We start from the raw sequence: 25,748 nt of genomic DNA, 5'->3' as shown, positions 1-25,748 counted from the left end.
GAGGTATAGTGCCTCATCAATGGTATCAGTTAGAACAGGGGTCTCCAAACTTTCTAAACAAATGGCCAGTTTGTCTTCTTCAAACTTTATGTGGGCTGGACTATGCTCCATTGTATCAATGGGAGGAATAGGGCTCCATTGATTGTCAGTGGAAGGAATAGTGCCCAGTTATTGGTGTCAATGGGAGGAATAGCACCCCATCATTGTTATCAGTGGGAGGAATAGTGCCCAGTCATTGGTGTCAGTAGGAGGCAGGCTTGCCAGCTGACAGTAAAGTTACAGACAGTTTGTAAAAATCTTTGATTTTGTCAGTAAAAAATACTGCAGGAGATTGGAAATGTAGAACCCTCCTAGGTAGGTGCTAGTGGTACATTTGGGGGTGTCGTCCGGGATGCACCCCTGGGTTACAGCAATGGTTGCTAATGGCAACGACCGAGCAGTCGCACCAAGTAATGCCATGTCTTTCCAAGTAATGTGCTGGAATGTCAGTGAAGAAAGTAATGTCTACTCTACAGTGATTAGTGAAAGTGTGTTGATAAGTCATAATTGCAGCAGTAGTTGCTATGGACAATGAATGGACATTTAATAAAGAAACATGTTTTCCCAAGTAAAATGCAGGAGAGTTGATGGAGAGGAGGTGCACTGTGTTGTAAAAGTGAACTGCGTCTGCTTTACAGTAATTGGTGCAAATGTGCTTTCAAGTGTTGGCGGAGAAAGCAGTGACCCGGGACGCAAGGATCGGTGTGTCGGGGGTCATGTCTGTAAATGTACTGTAGAGAAAAATGTTGGCCTGTGCAGCTTATGACAGCGGGACAATTTTCACTCACAGTATGGGAGATCAGTCTGCTTGTGAAGAAAGAAGTGCAACTGAGGCCCAAGTACAGATGGAGGAGGCAGATGTGTGTGTGTATTGGAGAGCACAGTCTGCCACGCAGTGCCATTCATGCTGACCGAGCAGAGTTATAGCATCAGCAAAGGGGTTACTTCACTGTGCTGGAAAGCGTGCACTGAAGAGATCAGCCTTACAGGGGGAGCCACCGCCAAAGAGTCAGCTACTCTGGAGTGGTGGGTGGAGTCACCGCCTGGGAGCTTGCAATGCGAGTGGAGGAAGAGAGCTGAGACATCACTTCCGCCATCGGGTGTAGCTGAGTAAGCTGGAGCGCAGGGGCTATCCCACATGTTGGCGGAGTACCTGGGGAGCAAGCAGAATCACCAGATTCAATCTTGTGGGACACAGGAGTGCGATTGGTGTCCATCGAGGACAAGGAGCACCTCGGGCTAGTATGTAGCCGATGCTTGAATGTGTCCATGCAGCTGCGGGCATTGAGTCAGTGTGGGCACTGTGGGGACATGCTAATGCAAGCGGTGAGGAGTGACCCAGGAAGCTGAGCGTGAGCTGGGAGACAGGAGTCACCTAAGAATGCGCCTATGATTGGGATCCCTGTGGGCGGAGGATGAGGAGTGTTAAGAGCACTGCTTGGGCCAGGACCAGTGGTGCAGACGTACACTACCATATGCCAGGCCAGGGAGACTCACATTTCAGAGGTGAGATGCACACGGATTGTGCAGGCCTAGTTGCGGCCAGAAGAAGGGCCAGCAATTCCTGCAAAGGCAGAACCCATTGCTTTAAACATGCAAAGGGGAATCAATGGGCTCTTGAGAGGAAGGCCTCTAGTGTGTCTAGTGAAAAAGAGGTTGGAGCCATTGATATAGGGTCACCCCGTTTCCAATATCGGTTCGGATCACTGGAAGAGAGTATCGATGTATTAAAGTCTGAAGAGGAGACTGAATGGGACTGTGGAACAGAGAAGAGAAGTGGCTCTGCAAATCCCAGTTCACTCGATGATGAGACTGAGGGGGCTGTGGTGCGTATGCAGTGTGGCAGGAACTTGGGGTTCTGTGAAGTCTTTGCCACGAGGGTCCCAGATTTGTCCCCACCTCGCACCTACACCCGGGCTTGGGATCAGAATGAGGCCTATGCCAGTCTCATTAAGAAGGAGGAGACCCTATATACCCCACCTGGGAGAGGAGATAGACAAAAACTTCCCAGGTTCTCTAGATGCCAGCACCTAATACAGAAGAAGGTGGCCCTGGAATATAGGTATGACTACCCCTACGCTCCCCAGGAGATCATGGAGGAGATCGAGCCAAAAGAGAGGGATGGGGTGACGAAGTGATTTTGGAATTTCTGTATATCCCGAGGCCGTATCGCAGGCCTGAGCTATGGGACACTTTTCTTTCTGTGAAGGCTAACTGGAAGTTGGAGCGGAACAGGCTAGGCTGTTCAAGTTCAGGACTCTGCAGGGAAGACTGTTTGGGTGCCTCATCCTGATTACTACTGTTGAGGATGCAGAGTTCCTACCACTGTAGAGGAGTTGCTGTGTTACAAGTCTGGCTAGCCTGGAAGTTCCTTAAAGAGGGGCTACAGAGCCCGAAGAGGAGTCACCAATAAAAGAAAAAAGTTGTTGTTAGGGCAAGACGCCTTATTTCCAAATCTCATTTCCCTTCTATCCTTGCAAGAAGGATTGGGAATCAGCAAAACTACTCATGTGTAGTATCTTCAAAGGAGGGCCGACCCTCTAACCCACAAAGACTTCCTGTTCAAAGAAATTTAATAAACACTTAGTTCTGTGCCTTAGTTTGCTACAAGAAGCCAGATCCATTGGATGTTTTGTCGAGATCCTTTGGGCCAACGGGCCAGGATCACTAGCTGCTACTAAGAGCCCATTTTCAAAGAAATCAGGGCCAATGGGTCAGGATGGTAAGTACAGAATAAGACACTTTACAAAGATACTTTGCTCAAAGGACACTTTGTGAAGATCCTGTCAGGCCAGTGGGCCAGGTGAAAGAGGCTTGTGAGAGTTGCTACTTTGGGAAAGGAGGTAGTGACTCATTGTCTCATCAGAGAAGGGGATGTCAGAGTGAAGGACCCCCTTGAATAGATTTACAAAACTCACAAGTTAGACAAGTTTGCTCAGGCTCCAGCAAAATAGCTTGTCGCAGAAGAAGATGTGTTGCCTCGGTGTTACAGAAGGAGAGGACACTGTGAACACCAGTGGACTCCGCGTTTCTTCATTCTGAACTTGTGGGTCTGACTATAATAGGAGAGAGAGTCAGTGCCCTGGAGACAGAGAGGGACTGTACCTATTATTTTAGTCAACTAAATGGTTCTCAGTAGGAACTAATGGTGAAGTACTAGATAGTCAACTCGGTAGGGTCTGTTTGTTGTCTATTGCAGGTATAACAACAGAACGCCGGGTCAAGCGTGCCCTTAGGGGGCCTGGAGTGATGAAGATCTCACAGTTAGAGATAACGTGGTGAGAAGGTCGCCTCTGAGTAGAGGGCAGTCTCACCGTAAGTAGGTAACAATGTACAAATGTGTACTTACAGTGGTGATCGAAAGTTTGGGCACCCCAGGTAAAAATGTGTATTAATGTGCATAAAGAAGCCAAAGAAAGATGGAAAAATCCCCAAAAGGCATCAAATTACAGATTAGACATTCTTATAATATGTCAACAAAAGTTAGATTTTTTTTCCATCAAAGGGAGAGGGTTTTCCCCGCTCATGTCATTGTGTGTTCTAAGTTTGCTGGGAGAGAGTGGGTAAACTATGCCTTTTAGTCTCAAGTCAACATCCATCTCCAGCCTAGGCATGCTGCGTTAATGCTGATCTGTAACCCCCCCAATAAAGTTATATTTATAATATATAACTGATATTATATATATAATATACTGTATATTATATAATACAGTATATCATATATTATATTTATAATATATATGATGTTTAAATGTGTTATAAAATAGGATTTTTGACTTATCTGTAAAATCTTTTACTTGGAGTACACTAAAGGACACAAGGTCTTAGGGCCTGTACACACGATCAGAAAATCAGATAGAAAATAACGCTTTTGAATCAATCATATGATAATCTGATGGCTAGTGCACAGCTTTCGAAAGCCAATCACGACAGTTCATCCGAAAATATCCGAAGGGACAAAAATTAAAATTTTTCTCTGGTATCGTACCATTTAATCAGTACAGTCTTCGTCCGAAAATACAATCCAAGCACAATACAATACATGACATCACTTCTGAATTTTTATTCTGTCGCATGAAAATTTTCATAACTTTAATAACCTCTTCATTTTCGATATGGAGACTAGCATGCAAAAAAAAAAAACGTACAGTCGCTAGTCCGATGATCCCATCATGTGTAGGAGGCATTAGTTTAAACCATGGGATTTATGCATTTCCCTTAAGGTGATTGGAGACTGGCATAAATGCTGAAAGGACAACTGACATTTAACTCCCAGCAATTCTTAGTTTTGTAGCAAGCAATAAGGGGACTTGTTACCTGTACTATACTCCAAGAAAATGATTTTACTGGTAAAGTTAAAAAAAAAAAAAAAACTGTTTTGTTAATTGCACAGAACACACAGAATCTTAGGCTCCATTCACACCTGATCACGAGTGGAAATTTAAGTGATTCTGCTCGCAAATAAAAATCGCTGCAAAACATGGGATGCTGCGATTGTCGTGCGATAAATTGTGCTGCAATCGCAACACATGACACTGTCGCCCAAAATAAGCTCATGTTTCTTTTTGAGTGACAAGCATTGACAATACAATATACATTTACATGAAAAATCTCATGCTGTGAGCGCTGCCTGTCTGCTAGCCATCTCTTTCCACAACTTCCTGGAATAAAGAAGTAGACTATTACAGCACACACCATGTAAAAAAGTAGAGAGACATTTCCTTTGAATGTTTGGGATCAGGACATAAGGAGGGGAGGAAAATGTCCTGGTTAAGGTGGAAGGAAGAAACTACCTAAGGGAAAGAAGGGGTTTTAGGCCTTAAAGTGCTACTAAACTCAGGACCCTGCATTCACTATATCTGGTCTCCCACAGTACGCAGAACATGGAAATGCAATTGTTTTAGTAAATATAAACTGCTAAATACCTTTTCACATCAGTAGTATATAGGAGTCTTGTTACTTCTATTAGTGTTCGGTTGTGCACAGGTTAAAGCTTGTAGGAGGAGTTTTCATTCTGCTCTGACTGTCCTATGAGGCTGCATGGCCCCTGACCCTCTGTCTGGACAGTGCTGATTAGCTGAAAACTCTCTAGCAATACACACCAATCTGAGCATGTGCAAAGTGCCCAAGACTCTGTTCCATCAGCAGATAGATTGGGGACAGTAAAAGTAGGGGAGGATCAGAGAAGACAGGATCAAACTGCCTTTTTATACAATGCAGAGGATTAACCCTTTGGCTTCAACTGTGAGTATAACAAGCATGCTTTACTGCATATACACACTGATTTTACTGTTCTGGGTTTATTAACACTTTAAGACAACCTTGTCCTTGTGTAACACTAGGAAAGGCTCTTTACAGGATGAGGCCACTTTTGATCCATGTAGAGGTGATAGTAAAAGTAAAGCAAAAGGCCACCTTGTAAGTAGGGTCAGACAAGAGAATATCACTAATGAAGCTGAAGGGCAACCCCTGAAGGGCCAAAAGAACCAGCTTAAGATTTTAAAGAGTCACAGAGGAATGTATAGGGGAAGAAATGTACACGACACCCTGCAAAAAAGCCTTAACTAAAGAATAAGACGTCAACGATCTCTGAAACAGAAAGCCAGGTGCGAGATCTGCCTCTTGAAGGTTCTTAAGGCCAGATGCTTGTCCACACCAGACTGGAGAAAACACAGGATGCATCACACAGTTTCTTTCCTAGGTTGAAATTTCCTAGCCCTGCACCAAGCAAAGTAGACCATCCAGGTGTGATGGGTGAACTTTGTCAGGAATCAACTTCACTGCCTTTAGGGGGTAGGGATGACTGAATCTATTCAGCCCCTGTTCCTCAGCACAGAGGATCCAATAGCCATGCTGTTAAGGCCAGTGACTAAGAATAAGGAAGATGAATGTGGTCTTTGGGACCTAGTTACCAATGATTAGGAAGGGTCCATGGAGAGTTCGCAGCTTTGTGCAATGAGAATCAACAGAATGGCTTCTCAATCATCTCAATACTGTGGAGCAGATAAGAGAGAAGATATAGAGGAGGAAAGGTGTAGATCAGGTTGAACTGATCCTATGGAGTTCACTGTGAAAGCCTGATGATACCTGGACCTGGTAACACACCTGTCCAGTTTGTTGATTCATTTCTGGTGTCCCTTATTTGTGGCTTAAAATTCATACATGTTTAGGGTCCATTCTCCCAGATGCAGACGCTGAAAAAGTCCACCTGCCAGTTTCCCATGCCTGGGATGTGTATGGCAGACAAGACCAGAATGTGCACTTCTACTAAGTGACTTCCAGTGTTGAAGGGACAATTTAATTGCCCTGGGTTCCAGTATGCTGATGGTAAGTCAAGCTTTCTCCAACAACCAAGTCCCCTGAGGAGCAGAGGCCCAGAAAGGGTATACAGGTCTCCTTGGCAGTACGTTAGGTTGGCATCCATCATTAGAACTCTCCCCTTCCTTGGAGAATAAAAGTTTTCCTGACACCAGTTCCAGATTGGAAATGCACTACATCAGGGAAAGTCTGGCCTTGCAGGCCAGGTGCATTGAGTGGTTCAAGGACTGAGCCTGTTTGCCTCACGTTGCCATAATTTTGAGTTACAACAGTATGGACAGAAATTGGGCATATAGCACCGCCTCAATGGAGGCCACCATCAAACCCAAGATCCTAATGCAAACATAAATAAAGGGCCAACCTGGGGACTGAAGGGCCCAGGTACAAGAGTGAAGGGTCCATACTTTGTACCGGGGCATGGAAGATCCTGGTCAGGGCCGTACCTAATGTCAGACCCAGGTAATCGAATTGCTATGTCAGTTCCAGTGACAGCTTCTTAGGGTACAGTCTGTACTGTCTGCTGGATACGGGCTGAAAAACTCACTGATCTTTTAACAGGAGATCATGCAGGTATCCCACAATATGTATGAGAATGATGCAGTGCTAGGGCAAGCAGCTTGATGAAGACCAGGAGTGCCTGTGGACAGGGCAAATTGACAAACTGGTAATTGGCCAAAGCAAAAAGTAGATAGCGCTGGTGAGGAGGAAAGATGGGACTGTGTAGGTAAGCATCCCTGATCTCTACAGTGGCCAGAAGGTCCCCAGAAAGGAAAGAGGCAATGACCAACCTTGCCAATTTCATGCTTAACTTTTGCAAAAACAAGCTAAGAGTTTTCAGATCCAGAATGGGCCGAGTCCCTCTTTTTGTTCTGGAAACTGATACTAGAGCAATGACCCCCTGAGCAAGAAGCCGTTGAATATCAATAAGAAGATCCAGACAGCTTTGCAAGGAGGGAGGAAAATGTGAGATCATAATGCAGGGAGGAGGTAAAGTCTGAAATTTCAGTTTGTAGCCCCTGGAAATGACATTCTCGACCCCAAATTTTTTTGGACTAGACAGATAAAAGGTTGACCGATGTCCCCCCACTATGACAAGTGGGGACACTCCTTCATTGATAAGGGTGCTTGGTGCCAGACTTGGTTGGCTTCAAGGACCATGTCTTCCAAAACAAATCCCAACGATCTGGTAAAACATACCATTACAGGTAAAAGCTCCTAGTGCTGATGAACAGAGGGATCCATTAAAACAGAGCTTGGATGCATGCACAACTGAGCGGCAGAAATTGAGACTGCACCGGAAAGAGATAAAAATGGCACCACATTTAACAATCTTGTGCTGCCACTTCATTGCTGCAACACATAATTTAAAAGTGTCATAGCCTAAGCTCAGTTACAGCCAATCTGCATCGGAGCATCCATACACTGGGCTAAATAGATGAACAACTTACTGCAGCAGATGTCTTTCACTATGGGCAGGATGAGTGGGGCTCCATCCTGCTTCACCATGGGCATACCCCCAAAGGGGTCTTCAGGGACAGGGCTTCAATGCAGGCAGACCATGGTCCTGGACCTGTGTAACACCTTACGGCTAACGTAACCCAATGCACCATGTGCCAAGGTGAGTTTCCACACAAGATCCAACGTCAAAAAAGATTTTACAAGCTGGCTCCACATATTCCTTCAGGTGGGTGTTTGGTATGGTCCTCCAATGTCCAGCTGAGGAGTCAACCGATCCGGGAAGCTGCTGAAGGAAAGCAACAGTGGCTATGTTGTAGATAAAAGAATCTCTTGAGCTAGAAATATTTTTTTTATATCAAAAAATGCTGTGTAAACATTAAATTGCATTTTTATTTCATAGAAAATATAAAACCAAGCATATTATACAACTTACATCCCCCACCACAGGCAGGTATGTTTCAAGTACCTACAAGAATTATTGCTTTCACAATGGTACCCACAATACATGTAATATGATGTGCATTTGTTCAATGAAAAATACAAAATGGCAATGTAACCGTATAAAATAGTGTCACATGACTTTCCTTGTATGTTAAGGATACTATCAAACTTCTCAAGATGATTGAGGATGTGAGTGTGCCTCCTCATGCCCGGCTCATGGCCATTGACATTAAAGCCCTTTATTCCAGTATTCCCCACTAGCAGGGCATTGGGATGATAGGAACTTCCTTTTTGAACAGGACCATTCTACGTGGCCCTTCAATGCTTTTATCTTCCAATTGTTAAGGTTCATCCTCATTTACAATCATTTTATTTTTCTTGAAGAGCATTACCTCCAGATAGGGGTAGCCATGGGCACTTCTTGTGCACTCGCCTATGCAAATTTGTATCTGGGTGGGTGGGAGAGACGTACTGTTTCTGACGAGTCCCTGGCCACATACTTCAAACATAGTATATTTTGATGGCGTGCTGGCCAACTGGACCGCCACACCCATCCAGCTGCACCAGTTTCTACAAGCCCCAGGTATGAACGCATTTACTCTTAAACAGAAGATCCCTAAGTCTCATTACAAAGGAGAGATAGTAGGAAAAAGGGAATTTTTAAGTGCCCAACAAAAAACAAAACACAACACGATTGCATAATACTACACATATGAATTAAATTCTAAAAATATAATCCAATTTAATAGTACAAAACATCCTTAAAAACACGTGTATTTTCAATATGTTTAGAATGGTATGTCAAACATGTATCCTAGCCATCCTGTGCAGAAAATGCATGGATAAATACATATGGATCTGGATCAACGCTTTTTGCCTAAATCAACTCAAATACAGATCATCAAAAGTATGATCTGTTATCTGCCTTGTAACCCATAATCTCAACTGGGACGTATATATTCACAAACACGTAGATGTCTTTTAAAATCAAATGGAGATGAACAGGTGGGTATCCACTATCACTCAAATAAAGGATACCAAAGAGTTAGACCAACAAAGCAATGAGGTGAAAACAACCGTGAGGACTGACATCCACAAAAAACTCCAAATGTATAATATAAGTACAAGGGGGCCAAAAAACAAAATCTAGATCATACAGGAGCCAATAAAGGAAGAAGCATATCCCAGGTTCCCCTGACACCAAACAGCAGCAGCGGTTAAGGCATTGGAATAACTCAGGTGTCATGGGAACCTGGGATATGCTTCTTCCTTCATTGGCCCATGTATGATCCAGATTTTGTTTTTTGGACCCCTTATATTTATATTGTAAACCTGGGTTTGTTGATGTTAGTCCTCGCAGTTGTTTTCACCTCATTATTTTGTTAGTTTAACTCTTTGGTAACCGTTATTTGAGTGATGGTGGCTATCCACCGGTTCATCTCCATTTGATTTTAAAAGACATATACAGTACATGTTTGTGAATATATACGTCCTGGTTGAGGTTATGGTTTTTCAAGGCAGATTACAGATCATACTTTTGGTGATCTGTATTTGGGCTTACTAAAACCAGAAACGTGGATCCTGAAGAAGCCCTAGATTCGGGCAAAACACGTTGATCCAGATCCATATGTATTTTACCATGCATTTTCTGCACCGGATGGTTATGATACATGTTTGACATACCGTTCTAAACATATTGAAAACACACGTGCTTTTAAGGATGTTTTGTACTAATAAATTGGATTATGCTTTCAGAATTTAAGGCTTCTGTGCAGTATTATGCAATCATGTTATGTTTAGTTTTTTTGTTGGGCACTTAAAAATCCTCTTTTTCCTACTATCTCTCCTTTTTGATGAGACGTGGGGATCTTCTGTGTAATGTGTCTATGTCGGGATAGTCGGGATTACAGAGTCCCCCCACCTACTTATCTATGCATTCAATCTTAAGTTCACCATGCAATTCCATTCACAAAGGATCTATTTCCTAGACGTTGAGATGTTTGTGCAGCCCGATGGTACATTAGCTACTACGTTATTTAAGAAACCCATGTCTGGGAACTCTATTTTACATGCAACAAGCTATCACCCAAATAGTTTAGTGAAGAGTATCCCTTACACCCAATATATCAGATTGAGGTGTAACTGTACTTTGGATTCTGATTTCAAATTTCAGGCTGATTTACTCCGCGAGAGATTGTCCAGGAAGGATATAGTAAGAGTGTGTTGTAAAAGGCATATCATAGAACATGTGAGCGGAATACAACATCATTGATATTTGCGCCCAAGAAACTTGAAGAAACAAAAGTAGTGAGATTGATCACCAGATATTCTAACCAACATCCTCAGGTCCAAGAAATTATCAAAAAATACTGGTGCTTCCTCACGGCGATGAGACGCTAGTGATGTATGTGCAAGATACCCCACATATAACATACAAACAGAAACCATCACTGCTGGACAGACTCATGTGAAGTCATTATATCAGACCCAAACTTAATGCAGGGTCTCAACTAAGAGGCAATTACAGTTGCATGGGTTGCCCACAGGGTCCTTGGAATAAAGAATGTGGAGAAACCCAATTACCGAATGGGGAAATATTTAGACCTAATCTTTGTTTCTGGGTGGTTTTGAACTTGGATACTTCTGATTCTGGACTTTTGCTCTGTTCACTCTGCCACAGTCTTTGCAGCATATACTGTATACGTGGTTTAGTACTTCTGCCCCTTTGGACTCTTTAGTTCCACCTTTCTTCCTGCTGCAGTCAATCAGCAATCAGCTCGGACTTTAAATCTGCAATCAGCTCAGACTTTATCCGCTTCTGTTGATTTGTTCCCTGGGTTTCTGCCTTTCAGTGTGAACTGCTGAACTACCGGTTTTGGACTTCTGTCTGATTTCTCGACTAGGTTTCTTCCTGACAAATCTGCTTTCCTATGCAGAACCTGATTTTTTGCATTTGCCAGGTTTGTTGTTGACCTGGCCTGCCTGACTACTTTTACACCCCTACCTTCAGCCTAAGTTCCAGTTCGGACCCCACCACACAACAGGTACCTTACACCCAAACACTATATAAATTGTGCCATCACAGGTTTTGTCTAACTTACCTTACGTACCTGTGGGGCATACTACATTGGTAAAATGATTAGACAATTTTGTCATAGAGTGAATGACCATCCATACAATACCCAGCAATGATGATCACACCAATCAGTCAACACGTGGAACTCATACATAGCTTCATAGCACTTGAGTATGTCCGCAAAGATCCTCATGGGGGGCAATCATAATAAAATTGTACTCCAAAGGGAGATCTATTTGATACAATGCCTTAATGCTATTAGATCTCCAGGACCTAATGAGATACTTCGTTAAAAGCCCTTTCTTTTATATGTAAGTGCATTTGGGGTTACGTGCCCCTACCCAAGATGGCAGCAGTTTCTTTTTGGTGTACTGGGTATGTACAGAAGTGAAGGCCCACACAAGCTTGAACCTGTAATTTCACAAGTGCAGGAGATTGTTGCTTCCCCCGGGGGGGTATATTAGATGAGGGCTAAGGCATGATGGTAGTGATTGGTTTTCTTACAGGCTTGCGAAAGGCTGTATTATCTCTCATTTAATCCATTTGGTAAATTAATTATTTCAGTTAACTTATAGTGATGTTTGGTACCTTGGTTGAGTGAGATTGAACATCTGATTTGTTTGCTTTTCTGCAGAAAACTATCTGTTACATCTTGGTGCTGTTTTAGTATTCCTTTAATTATTCCCCATCTGAAGAGAACTCCTTGTGTGACCTCTTAGATTGGGGATACATATTATAAGTATATATTGCATGAGGCTGGCTCTAGGTATTATTGAACACCCTATATAGGCAGCAATTTAAATATACTGTATGTTGGGATTATATTTTTTCCTCCTTGGAGCTCTGTACCCATTGTCAATGCTGATGGTGCATGGTTGGAATTTATAGGATAGGGTGCATGGGAAAGTTAAAATCTTTGTATGATAAGGAACCCTGAGGATTGTAAACACATTATTTGCAGGTATGTGGAGTTCAAAAATAGATCTTTCGTGTGTATATTGTCCCTTACTTTTTCCTTCCCCTCCCCCCTTCCTAATGGGTTATGTAGAGGTGGATTACTTTTAAGGTCAGAGCATTTTCTTTTTTCAATACGCGTTTATGGAAAATTTTGTCCGGCTTATTTCCTCCCTAGTTTCTCGCACTAACCTGGCCCTTGTGTGTGTGCCCCCACGCCTCCCAGTAGGGGGTACCTTTTGGAGTTCCCTGGCTAAATTTGCTCCTAACCCTCTTTTTGAATGCCGGTGAGCCAATATTACCCTTTGTGTACATTTATTACATGATTATTTAGATTTATGTATGTTATGTATATATGTTTTTTCTATGGTTTCTTTTATTTATTTACCAGGTTACCCTCTCTCCTGATAAAGCAGGGTTCACCCACAAAATGTGTCAAGAGTCTACCCTTTCCACTTGGATGCCACAAGAGCAATATTTTTTTTGAAGTTACAATGTCAATTTTTATTGTTGATTGAACAAATGCACATTTTAATACATGTATATGGGTTACCAATGTGAAAGCAATAATTCTTGTAGGTACTTAGAAAAATACCTGTTTGGGACGTTTGGGACGTTTGGGGAGAGGGGTTTATATTGTTTAATATGCTTGGTTTTATACTTTCTATGAAATAAAAGTCTATTTTAATGTTTACACAAAATGGCACCTAAAACATCCATTCTTTTTGATTTAAAAAAAAAAAAAAAATCTTTCTAGTTCATACGAAATGAGGATGTTATCAGCCCAAGAATCTTGTGGGGAAAAAAAACTCAACATAAAAATGTTAAGCTTCTCTTAGTATAGAGAAGAAGTGCATCATCTAAGGACACTAGCAAAAATCTGAGACTTGATGGTAGTGAGAGGAGTTAGATGGGGAATGTCCCTGCATCTTTTTTTTGCCAGTGTCCAATCGTCTGAATAAAGCTGCATATAACCCATGGTTAAGACCAAGACCCTGTGTTCTGTACTGTATGAATATGAAAATGTATTCAGTAGCTGTGAATTTTTATTTGAAGTTCCCCTATTAAAGGCCTAGGTAAGGCAGCAGGGAAATGTATATCGTCACTCTGTTTAGCAGCTTCTGTGAGACAGAAATGTGCAGCCAGCATCATGCCTCAATCTCTGATTATATTTACAGACCACGTTGTGGATGTTATTTAGTGGGCAGATCATGTTTTTCTGAATCCTTCCACCAAACTAGTGTCTGTATTGTGACTAATTGAGAGGAGCCCAGAAACTTGAGTTAGTAAAAGATAAACATGTAGCACACCCCTGGCATCCCAAAGGCAGGATGGCACCTCCAGAGGCATGAAGTGGGCTGGCATTTCACCCCAGGGCTCGAAGGTTAAAATGGGGGACTGAAACAGAACACTGAATGCCAGTCACGTTTATCTTTTTTAGAGTTTTATTGCAGAGCGAGTATGGGGGTTAAGGAGGTGAGGGATAGGGGTCCCAGATAATAGGAAGATCATTTACTCTCCAGATCCAGATCAATGTAGAGCTTCACAGTGTTAGAACCTTTACGCCGACCCAGCAACACTGTAACCACACTCCCAAATTTCAGTGTGTCCTTCAAGTGAGTCACCAGGACCTTCCAAGACCAGCCTTCTTCCTGGCTCTCTCCAGCAAGGAGAGTGACACAGCTTCCTCCACATACCAGGTAGAATAGCTTCAAGACCACTTAAGCACACGTTAGGTCCCAAACCGGAAAATATTGGGGCTAACAGCAGAGCTCCATTCAGCAGCACTTCCCCAGGCCTCAGACTAGGGGAAGAGAGTGAGCACAGGGCCTTTCGCAGATATTTAAATTCCCCTATTAGCATGGACCAGTGGAAAAGTTACTAGTTCGGCTGCATTAGGTATTTGCACAAGGGCTACAGATCAGCTTTAAGTTATATAGAAAATTTACATACTGCAATCAACTAAACAACTTACTGGTATGTATTTTCTGCAGAGAAATGAATTCCTCCAGGTTCCTTCTAAGTTTTATCTCATTACCAAAATTTCCAACTGTGCCATCATCCACCATGATAAAATGAGAGTGCATACTGTTCAGGCAGCTGAGTTTACTAAGTGGATTCAACAGGGTTTGGTAAAGACATACTGCCTACAAAAAAAAAAACAGTTTTATTTCAAAGCTATTGGTAGGTAATGCAACATACTGTATATCAAAATGACCTGCCATTTTAAGGATTAAAGTATACGTAAACCCTCACTTCTTCAAATAACTTATTCAGTTTAAAATAGAAATGAAAGGGAAACATTTGTGTATAGATATAAAAGAAGATTATAAACATTTTTCTCGCTTTTATATTAGCGATCACCTTCCACACTGAGCTTTCCAGTGAATGGCTGTGTGGGGGGGGCATGTCAGCACATGTCTGATCATTTGAAGATACCAGGCTGAGTTCCCAGCACAGCCAGTAAACTGACCACATTGTATGTTCCTGCTTAGTATGGGAAGTTATTAATGGGAAAGCAAAAGGACTGGCAGGAACACCAGGGATTTCACACAAAGGAAGCAATATAAAGAGAACAGGATACTTTCTCATACCTGTACATGGTACAGCAGACACATCTCAGGAATATGAAATGTTGGGTTTACATATGTTAATAATGAAATAAAATCAATTTTGGTTCTAATAGCATTTAATGGAATGGAATACAAACTAAGCACACTCACATCTTTTCCTATAAGATCCTTTTGATTCTCAATAACTCCCCACGGTGGGATTCCGATTGCACAGATTTTTCCTAAATGTTGGGATGCATGTGCTTTCAGGGCATCACCTACATGTTTAGAGACTCCTAAAAAAATAGGATAGTGAGTGAGAATTTGACAGGCTGTGTAGATTAAGGCCCCTTTCACATGTGTTCTTCAACTTGGAACTGCAAAGTCGCATGACAAGTCATACCCCATGATTTCCAATGTGTACCGTTCATATTTGTGTGACTTCAAAGTAGTCCCTGCACTACTTTGGTCTGACTTTGATGCGACTTGAGGTCCATGGACCTCAAGATTACACAGGCACAGTCGAGTCAAAGTTGCACAACTTTCAGGTCGCACAAGTGCGAAAGGGGCCTTAAACAGTCTGGTTTCGTTTAAGAACACAAAACATAATATATTTATTACAAAAAAAAAAACAAGTACATTTTTAAATCAACTTTTGGCTCAAATTTCAACCAATTAAGCAGAATCATTCAAAATCTGAGCTTTCTTTGAGGGCCTTGAAGATAATACTACATATAAACTTCGGTTTAAAAGAAAACTTTACCTTTTTCATCAAAAGGCAATGTAATAGGTTTGCTTTACTGAAAGGGGCATGAGCAGCCAGACATAACCACCTTATATTAGGACAACCAAAGAAATACCCATATGTTCATTATACACAAACATTGAAGGTAGAACGAAAACGCGAACAGAACACTTTTTTGCAATTTCCCACTACAAAGAAGTGAATTTTGCCATGCTTAGATCCAAACCTCTGGAGTAGTAGACTGTGCTCTTTAGATCAGTGGATCTCAACTAAAGATCGACCGATTATCGGGGGCCGATATGTACTTTCCCCGATATATCGGAATCGGCCTTTTGATTTGCCGATATTGCCAGTATTTAGGGTAAGTGCTTGTACCGGGGTAATACCTGCAGCTAGAGGCATCACCCCGGTACCAATGTCCATAGCCGACGGTCGGCTGACGTGTAATGACAACCAATGCGGCTGAGAAGCCGCTTGGCTGTCATTACAAGGAGCGGGAGGGGACGCCCCCCCCCGCCGCCTTCCGCGGCTCGCCCCGGGTCTCTTGTCCCACCAGGAGACCCGGGCATCCTACCTCCACCGCCGCCGCCGCCCAAGAGAAGACCCGAGTCTCCGGAATTGATGTCATGACATCACTTCCGGGTACTTGGCGCACAATTAAAAAAACTGACAGCATTCAAAACAGCCAAACTGCTATAGCATTTTGAATGCTTTTAGGTGCTGAGGAGGGGTTTGGGGTCATTTAGACCCCCAGATCCCTCCACAAGGAGTACCTGTAGAAAAAAAAAGAATAAAAAAATTTTTTTTTACATGTGTGAAAATATCGGCAGATATCGGCCGATACCGATATCCGATGACCAAAATATCAGTATCGGCATTAGAAAAACAATATCGGTCGATCACTAATCTCAACCTTTCACGATCCATTGGCTTTTGCAACTTGGGACATCTGCGAGACCCGCATGTTTCCTAGATCATCGCAGAATCTGCGTATACTAGTTTGAAATGGGCAGTCTAACACGTTTCCCTGTTATACCATTTACCCTGATTGGGGAGATATTGTTTTGTATTGGGGAGATATTTTTTTGTATTTTCCATACATGCTTTTTCATGAATTGGTTTTAAAACATTTTTAATATTGTCACAATAAATGTATACATTTTATCAATTGAGTACTCGTGTTTCCTTTTGGGATTACGAGTGGCTACCCTTAAAGTCCTATTTTATTTCCTTTTTCTTTTTGCAATATATTTGTCTGGATGTGGTGCCACATATTTTTGAGTCTCATCTCATACCGTTATTTTTAGATCAATGGATCTTAACCTTAGGGAGAGCAGGTCTCGGTAAATTCTTCCAAAACTTTCCTTGCCTCAGCCCTCTTTAGGTTTTTGACATGTTTAGAAAAAATGTACACAGTAATATTAGAAGATCTGTCAGAATACAGTCTATTATGGGCAAATTACAGGTTCACTTTAAATTCTGTTTACCATCCTGTATGACAGCATGTTCATGAATTAAAGACAGTGTATTGTAATAAGGAGGTTTTGTCAACATCATCATAATTATTTGAAAAAACATTTTCATTAGCGCAGGCATAGGGTTCCGCTACTTTCAGACCTATATGTGTGTATGTTTATATATACATATATGTGTGTGTGTATATATACCCCTACACAGAAGTTCAGATGTCATGCCTGCCTCCAAAGACGTCCACAAAAAAGCCCAATAAACACCTGCAACAAAAACGGGCAGGTGTGAAAGTAGCGGAGCCCTATCCCTGCTCTACTGCAAATCTAAGACAAATTATCTTTTTTCTATGGCGGTCACCCTGACATGGAAGAGTTTGGTCACCCTGCCATAGCAGTCAGAGTCAGTTCACCCTACACTACACTACAGTCATCCTGACACTTAACACTTTCCCTACAGAAACTAGATTATTGAATCTAACTATAGTGGAAAATAGAACCCTAACTACACTAGATATCCCTTTCCTCACACTAATAGTTGCTAAATGACACTTTTGAAGCAGGAGTAACAGAACTGCTTCCACTCTCTTCCACAGCCCCTGTATTACAGTGCTAGAGATTTGGCGGGGCTATGTTATATACTGGGGGGCGTATTCACTACTGATTGGCCTCTGGACCCCCTAGTCACTCCAATCACATTCCTAGCATCCTCCTGCCCCCTCAATTGGCTTTTACTGATTTTCTGGTCCAATCACGGGCTTTTAAAGCCCAGTTCCTGTCTCATTGCATTTTGGTCTGTTATGGTTGCCGAATTCCGAACTTTTTCTGCAAAAAGTTCGGAATTCGGCCGAATTTCGAACAGTCGAGGGAGGGGAGTGTTAGATGTTCTAGATTTAAATACAGTAACAAATTGAGGCAAAACTCCAGCTAATACTTTATATTAAGTTACAGCAAACATTCTTTTTTTCCTTTTGGGATAAAGGTTTTACATCAATAAAATCTGAACATTTTAAGCACCCCTACCAATGGTAAATAGTTTGTCTCATCCATGTAACTTCTAGAGGCTTTTCTGTTAAAAAACAGCAGACTTGTTGGCTGGATTACCAGATGAAAAAAGAAAAAAAAAAGCCTCAAGAAGGAAACTAATGCAGACATTACGTCTGAGAATTGGTAAGCAGCAATATAATAAATGTTTGCTTTTGGATTTAATACTGCTTTAAAGGGTAACTCCACTTTCGTGGGGAAAAAAAATAGCAAATAAAGAAAAAACGATATAGCTTATACAATTGCGACACAAATCATATTGTAATTGAACGTTACTTTGCCGTGTGTTGCGCAGCCCACTGAAATTAACGGTGTGCCCTAAGCTTGTCACAGGAAAAACACGTCAGAAAACACGCGCTCTCACATGCTAGGTATGAATAGGGCCAGAAAGTGAAATTTGTTTGTTTACACAGGAACAATGAGGCTCCAATCACATCTGTGCAATTATGAAGGCATGGCAATTTCCTTTAGATCTACTCTCAACTATGTAGTGCAAGGGCCTGTCTGATTGGATACACCACCGGGTAGCCATATTGCATTGCATTTTCAGAAAATTACAACGGCTGCAGATTGAAAAGGAAAGGTCATTTTTAATAACATTCAAGTACAATATGATTTATGTCATAATTGTATACGCTATATTGTTTTTTATTTATTTGCTATTTTTTTTTTTCCCGCGAAAAATGTATATAGATGGCCATACACTATACAATCTCTGTAAGATCTCTTTTAGATTTATCAAAACTATATAACATAAAGGAGACACCATCTATCCAAGGCCCTTGCACTATTGTATAGTGTATGGTGAGCTTTACAGAACCCAGGACATACATCTCCTGTTTTCAATATTACAGCTCTATCCACATGGGCTGTTATGTGATTGCTCGGCTCCTGTACACTCTGCCAACTCTATGACTGTGCATTTAGTGAGAATTGTATTCACTGATTGCATAGGAAAAATTAGCACCTGATGAGGGGTGGTAGTTATGTGCTGGAGTAGGAGGACAGATGATACAGGGTGTGCGCTAATGAGACCAGCTGGTAAACTTCTGCCTGTGTCATGTCCCAAGGTCTGTCCAGGAAGTAATGGAGAAGTAATTGAGAAGTTTTTTTAATACAGCATGCTGGACACTGGTCACTGAGGTAAGGGGTGTGTAAGAAAGCTTTTTTATTTCTGCAAAATAAGTATACTAATTGTATATTAGTACATATCGGAGCTGGGATTTAGAGAAAAAAGGTGAATTTATGCTTTAGTGTCTTTCTGTATATTTGTGAAATGTACTATTTGCTATCTTCAAGTAGAACTATAGGCAAAACTATTTTATTCATTTTAAATAGAGCAAGGTAGGTTTATAACCCCAGTCAGATTTTTTTCCGCCAAACCATGTCACATTGCAGAGATTTCCATACAGAAAGTGAAAGGAAATCCCTGCAAATTAAGGGAATCTCTTGGGGACCCCCAGGTCACCAGAACTAGTGTCCCCATAGGAAGATTTCCTTTCTATTACTTTTCCGGGGACAACCCAAAATTATGGATTTTCTTTAACATTTACATTCAATGATAACGGTAAACAGGACAAATAGAGAGGGTAATTCTCCCTAATGGGTGCACCAACAGCAATAAAAACTGGCAAGCATTCTAATTCCTCTCCACTCCATCCAAAACAAGTTTTGCTTTTAGTTATGCTTTAAATAACATGTGCAGTTAATTTACAGGCAATCTATTTGTTGATAGATGACCAATGTTTCCAAAATGAACAGATTAACAGTATCAAATAAAGTAAAGATGATAATCTGTTTTGAGCAATGTTCTATATCTTCTATGTTGTGAAATGTTAACATTACGTAATTGTTAATATGCCTTGCACGGATGATTCTAGTAAATACTGTAGGAAAAGCTGACTATATATTACTGTAGTACATTCTTGCAAAATATCATAAACGTTTTGTCTCTTAAATTCAGCCCAAAACTCCAAAAATAATATAAAATGAAAATAAACATATTAAAGGCTAAATTCACATTTCGGATCATATTACATATTGCTCCCATATTTAGGGGTTGATTTACTAAAAGCAAATACACTGTGCACTTTGTAAAGTGCAGTTGCATTCTGCAAGAGCAGCTGCTCCAGAGCTTAGTAAATGAGCAGAAGCTCTGCTGACTTCCATCCAATCGTGTGCAAGCAAAAATGCAGTTTTTCTTAATTACCTTGCACGTAATTGGGTACTTTTTGCAAAGTGAAGCTTTACCTCATTTACTAGGCTCTGGAGCAACTGCATTTGCAGAGTGCAACTGCACTTTGCAAAGTGCACAGTCTGTTTGTCTTTAGTAAATCAACCCCACAGAGTGTAACATGTAACATGCACCTAGTGACCCACCTACTGCCACCAGCGCTTCCTGCTTTGTGACAGCGGACGGGGGATCTTCTCCCTGCACCTGCTGCCACAATTTGAAAAAAGCGCGGCTGTGCGGGGCTATGCTCACACAGCTGCGTCATTCTTTCACAGTTTCCTGTAAATAAATTAGACTACAAGTACCGTTGGTTTTTGCGGCCGATGGCATGTCGTTTTTAATGAACTGCGAGGGCGCTGGGGAGTGCTCTCATAGTTCATTAAATCTTTCTGCCACTCAGTAACTGCCTGCCCATATCGGAGCTCACTGAGTGGCTGCAGGATCCACACATTGCACCCGCACTCTGCTGATCGCGGGCACAAGGCTGCAATGTAGAAAAATAATGAATGCACATTTTTTTACCTGCAAAGAGATGTTTAACATCCCGCCCACATCATGTTATTTCCACAAAATAATAAAGATTTGATTTTAAACATATATTTGGGGCTCTTCCTGCTTATTTTTTCCCACAGACAGGCTGCGAAAGATCTTGGTCATATGTATATCAATTAGGAAAAAGGTACTTAGATGTTGCTGTATTTTTTAATGAAAATAACTACAGTGCAATCATCAACATACAGAAATAGAAGGGACAATGTAAATTCAACAGTGTGTGTTTTTAGTATCACTTTAAGTTTTTTTTTTTAACTTGATTTTTATCCATTCCCCTCTCTAAAATCTTGATATATACTGTATATATAGATATATCTATATATATGTATAGATATAGATATATAGATATATATATATATATATATATATATATATATATATATATATATAAATCAGCAAGCAGAGTTTTACCTGATTGCTTTCGAGCCCCCTTTTTAGCCCTGGATGTAAACTGTAAACCTTTTACAAAGTACAGTATAAACATCTATAGAAAGCTCTATATTCCAAGCAGTCCACATAAAAGATCCAATAATTATATATAAAGGAATGCTTAAACCGAACTAGTGACAATTTATAAAAAGAAAACAAATATATAAGCTGAAACGTTCTCTGATGACCTGTGAAGATTCAAAACATATCCTGTAATAAATAAAGTAAGACAAGGTATAATGCATACCTGTGTTAATGCCCTCTGTAAGGATCCATGCCCCTGTAGTCTTTGCTGCCTTCACCAAACCTTTACCAAAAATTTGCTTTACTTTAGTAGGAAGTTTAAAATTCTGAATTCCTCCATGAACAGATATAACTAGTTTGGGAAGCTCCATCTGCCATTCTTTTATCATCAGGTGCATCAACTGGTCCAGGGCTGTGTCATAGGATACTCTAATATACTGAGAAAAAATATATATTTCCTTGAATCTCTGACCCAGTAAATTTTTTTTTTAAATAGTAAAACAGCAAACAGGAATTTTCAATGGTATTACTACCAGTATGTGCTATTTGAATAAACTGGCACAGCTCTAAATAAAGGTGACTGAAATTAATGAAACCATATTTGGGAAGCAACTTCAAAAAATTAATAATATTTGATCCGTAATGAGTTAATATGAAATTGCTGGCATGGTGTCACGTGATGACTGCATACTCCTGACTGTGTTCCCATAATTTGCTGCCCATAAAATCCAGAAGATTTTCTGGACCAAACTTTTGGAGGTTTCTAGTTTTGGTAAAGTGAAAGTTGAAGGAATGCTCTGAGATTCTGGCATTTTTAACATTATACTTAAAAAGCTAATCTATAAAACTAGAGGAAAGGATAAGTAATCCCATAAGGAGTCTACTAAGAGACATCCCAGTTAGTGTATAAAATCAAAACTCATGTTTACATACTTTATGATGTATTCATGAACATTTTCATTCAAGATGTGTGCATGTTTCTAAGTGAATTTTAGGTTTAAAAAAAAAAGTGTGAATCTCCAGCGAATGTTGTATGAATCTTGGCTGAAATCATTGGTAAAAACAACCCTTTATGTATGAGATTTATGTATGAAAAATGTAATATTTTCATGTAAAAATTATCCTAAGATAAAATACTAAATGCAGGTAAATTCAATCATACATGTTAATTAATTCATTCTAATACCTCAGCTGATTGTCAAATTGTTTCTCGTTGAAATTTTTTATTTTTTTCTAATCTCCTAGGTCCGGATATGTTAACATTTTATGTTTAGTACAGATTAATATATATGTTTCTAATAGTGTGACAATATATCTATAGCTTATTCTTGTGGACTGCATCAGGATTATATATGCTAGAATATGACTGCAGTGTCACTAGGCTTAGTCTATTGTATACTATATATAATATAAGATTCTCTAGAGATATATATTATAATGCATTGTGTGTTTGAATGTGTAATAATTGTTTTACCTTTTGTAAAACTTAATAAAAACTGATTATAAAAAAAAAAAAAATAATTGTTATGTTATTTTCACAGTATAAGGACAATATCTAAACATAGCTTATGCTGTATCTGTTGTGTCATATGACAAAAAATGCACTGCACTTTAGTCAAAAACTAACATGAAGATATTGCACATTCAAACATAACGTTCTTGACCGGAATTCTGAATTTTATACCCTACCTTAGCATGATATGTATGATGGCCATCCTGGAAATTGATCGTGCCAAATGCATCTGTGGGGCTTGCCTTTGTATGTTTGTGAACTAACCATTCTTCAACACCGCATCTCTCTCGTGAATTAGAAGAAGCAGGCCAGTCATAATTTAAACCCGGATGATCTCCAATTAATCTTCCACAGTAGCATCTGAAGCACAATTTTGTATTTTGCATGAGTGCAGCTCGTTTTGACTAACGGCATGTTTTTATGGGTAATATCAAAGGAGTTTTACGTATCATATACAGGTATTTGCTCAATTTGCTCAGAAAACAGACTCTTGGACCACCTTATACAAGCCTTGATCCATTTAAATTCCAGCTTGAGAGCCTTCTTAACATTATAGATTTGACAAAGAAAACTTGTCTATAATTCAAGCACCCTCAAACTAAACACCCCTTTGTAGGTGGGATTCTACAAGGTCCAAATTGTAAAAAAGTAAACTTCTATGTGCACAGGAAGGATAAGGGAACGTAAAGATATCTGCTTTTAGTAATGTGAAATACCACTTAAAAAGTCACTGTAAGGAACCATCTCTAATGAAATAGGGAAATGAGAAAAAGGGGATATTTCTAGCACCTAGAGAGTTATGTAGCTGCCAAGGGTGCTGTCATGCCGATGGCATTGTGCTCTTGGAGGTTCCTGGAGCATGGAAAAACATGTACATATTGGTGGCTAAGTGTATTACGTTTTCCACTATCATCTGGTTAAGCAGATCTTTGACCTCAGCAACCAACTGTATTCATATATTTCCGCTCAGGTCGGAAGGAGGTAAAGTCACCAACGGTTACAAGCAAAAAAACATGTGAGACCACTGGAGTGCTGATGAACAGAAGAAAGAAGGCATGTTGAATATGCTGAACACTACTACTTTTCAAAACATACAGCAAGTCCCATAAAGTATGCTCATGTAGTTCAACCAAATCCATACATTATACAGTATATAATGTATATTCCACAAGAGTTATTGGCACCAAAAATAGGAATCAGTTAGTTAAAGGACCAAGCTCTCAGTTACATTAATTTTAAAGCAGCGTTTAGGAATTGTCATGCAGGCATCAACAAGAACTTTGACAAATTATTTGCATTCACAAATTGATTATAGATTTCAGGGATACAGTTAGATTTAGGGTCTAGGTTAGGATTTAGATTAAAGGATAACAGTACTTTTGGATAGTTATACTTGGTCACAACCCCTCCCATTCACACCTGGTATGGCTTCAAAGAAAAACTGAGAGCTCTTTAGCAGCAGACACAGCCATATTTTCTGGTCCCTGAGAAGGGCAGTTACAGAATTGATGTAACCATCGAAAGGGTCTGAGGAGTGTTCTGAGGGGATGTTGAAGAGTTTTACGATAGTTCAGCAGACACTCCCCCATGCCAGTTTTACTAACTGTATCAATATTTCCAGATGACCATTCTTTACAGTCTAACAACTACTATATTATTGCATTAAAAAATACTGAAGTTTGATAGACATCAGACATAATATTGATTTTATGTAGGGCTTCTCCAGAAGGGGTAATGGGTGGCATCACCTTTCTGCATCTCGTAATTTAGGGGTGTTTGGTCCCTAACTGATAGTCAGCTTGATCCTTCGAAACACACGAGGAAGAAAATTAATGTATATTGAATTTTAAGGTGTATTGATCACACGGAGCCACTAGAGCATTTATTGCTTCTGCTGCAAGATTCCCATTCTGTGGGAGCAATTCTGGCCAGTTTTTTTGTTTAACCTGGAAGTCTGGAGGTCTGCACGCTATGTCCCCCACCTGTGACACAGATCCTGGAACACCCTAGGATATAGGGACCACTTTCCCTGGTACAGGTGCTGCCAGCCGAGGAAGTCTGCCTACCAATTTTCTATAACTGGAATGTATACACCTTACAACACTGTAACATGAAGTTCTGCTTAGGACAGGATCAGATCTACTTCTCTTACCAGGGTAAGACTTCTGATTCTTCCCTGATGATTAATATACTGTACACCACCACAATGTACTGTACACCACCGGTGCTGTACGACTGAAGCAAGATCAGATGACCCTCCAGTATGATGGTCCAACACTCAAGAAGCACTCAAATCACCTAAAGTTCCAGGCTCTTGATCGGAGAGGAGACCAAGTCCCCTGCATTGACCAGGTGCCCAAGAATCATTTTTTCTAAATTAGTGCAAGGTGTTCTCTGATAGGAGAATGTAGAGAGAGGGGGTGGTAATGTCAAGATCTCCACTTCATCTAATTAGAGAATGCTTTGCATTTATTGAGGAAAATGCAAGGCATTCTGTGAATGGCACCGTGCCAAGTGAGCTACCCCTGTGGTTTCTATGCAGCAGGGCAGCCACTTGGAATGGGAACCAGAAGGCAGTGGCAAGTACAACAGTGTTTCTTTGCTTCAAAACCAGTCCCACAGATATGGCATATGGATACTTACATTGGTCCAAATTGAACTATTCAATATATCCATGCAATAAATAGATTACTATTATGGACAAACTTAAAGCGCCCCTGCAGGTTCATGCCATAATGTTCAAATGGTTGCTAAGGCTGCACATTTTTTCCCCAATGCATTCCATGTGTACTTACCTGAGTCTCTTCTCAATCCAGTCCTGTGCCTGTGTGTAGTGGCTCTCTCTCCTATCTCTGCTCACAGAGGCAGCAGCGGGAGCCATTGGCCAAGCTGTGCTGACTGTGT

At 40.7% G+C, this 25,748-nt stretch overlaps 1 protein-coding gene across 2 annotated transcripts in view; it reads right to left on the bottom strand.

Annotated features, from left to right (window-relative positions):
- TRPM6 (transient receptor potential cation channel subfamily M member 6) overlaps positions 1-25,748 on the bottom strand; it is a 316,186-nt gene that overhangs the window by 190,448 nt on the left and 99,990 nt on the right. For both annotated transcript variants that reach the window (XM_082260562.1, XM_082260563.1), the window contains exons 4-7: positions 23,021-23,204; positions 21,555-21,768; positions 15,010-15,134; positions 14,262-14,433 (exon numbers count right to left, since the gene is read on the bottom strand). In XM_082260562.1, the coding sequence (XP_082116688.1) occupies positions 14,262-14,433; positions 15,010-15,134; positions 21,555-21,768; positions 23,021-23,204 (695 nt within the window). The remainder of the gene's footprint in view (positions 1-14,261; positions 14,434-15,009; positions 15,135-21,554; positions 21,769-23,020; positions 23,205-25,748) is intronic.

Source organism: Pelophylax lessonae (assembly GCF_965119305.1).
Source record: "Pelophylax lessonae genome assembly, chromosome: 1".
NCBI lineage: Eukaryota > Metazoa > Chordata > Amphibia > Anura > Ranidae > Pelophylax > Pelophylax lessonae.
This window is presented reverse-complemented; position numbering and strand designations above follow the sequence as displayed.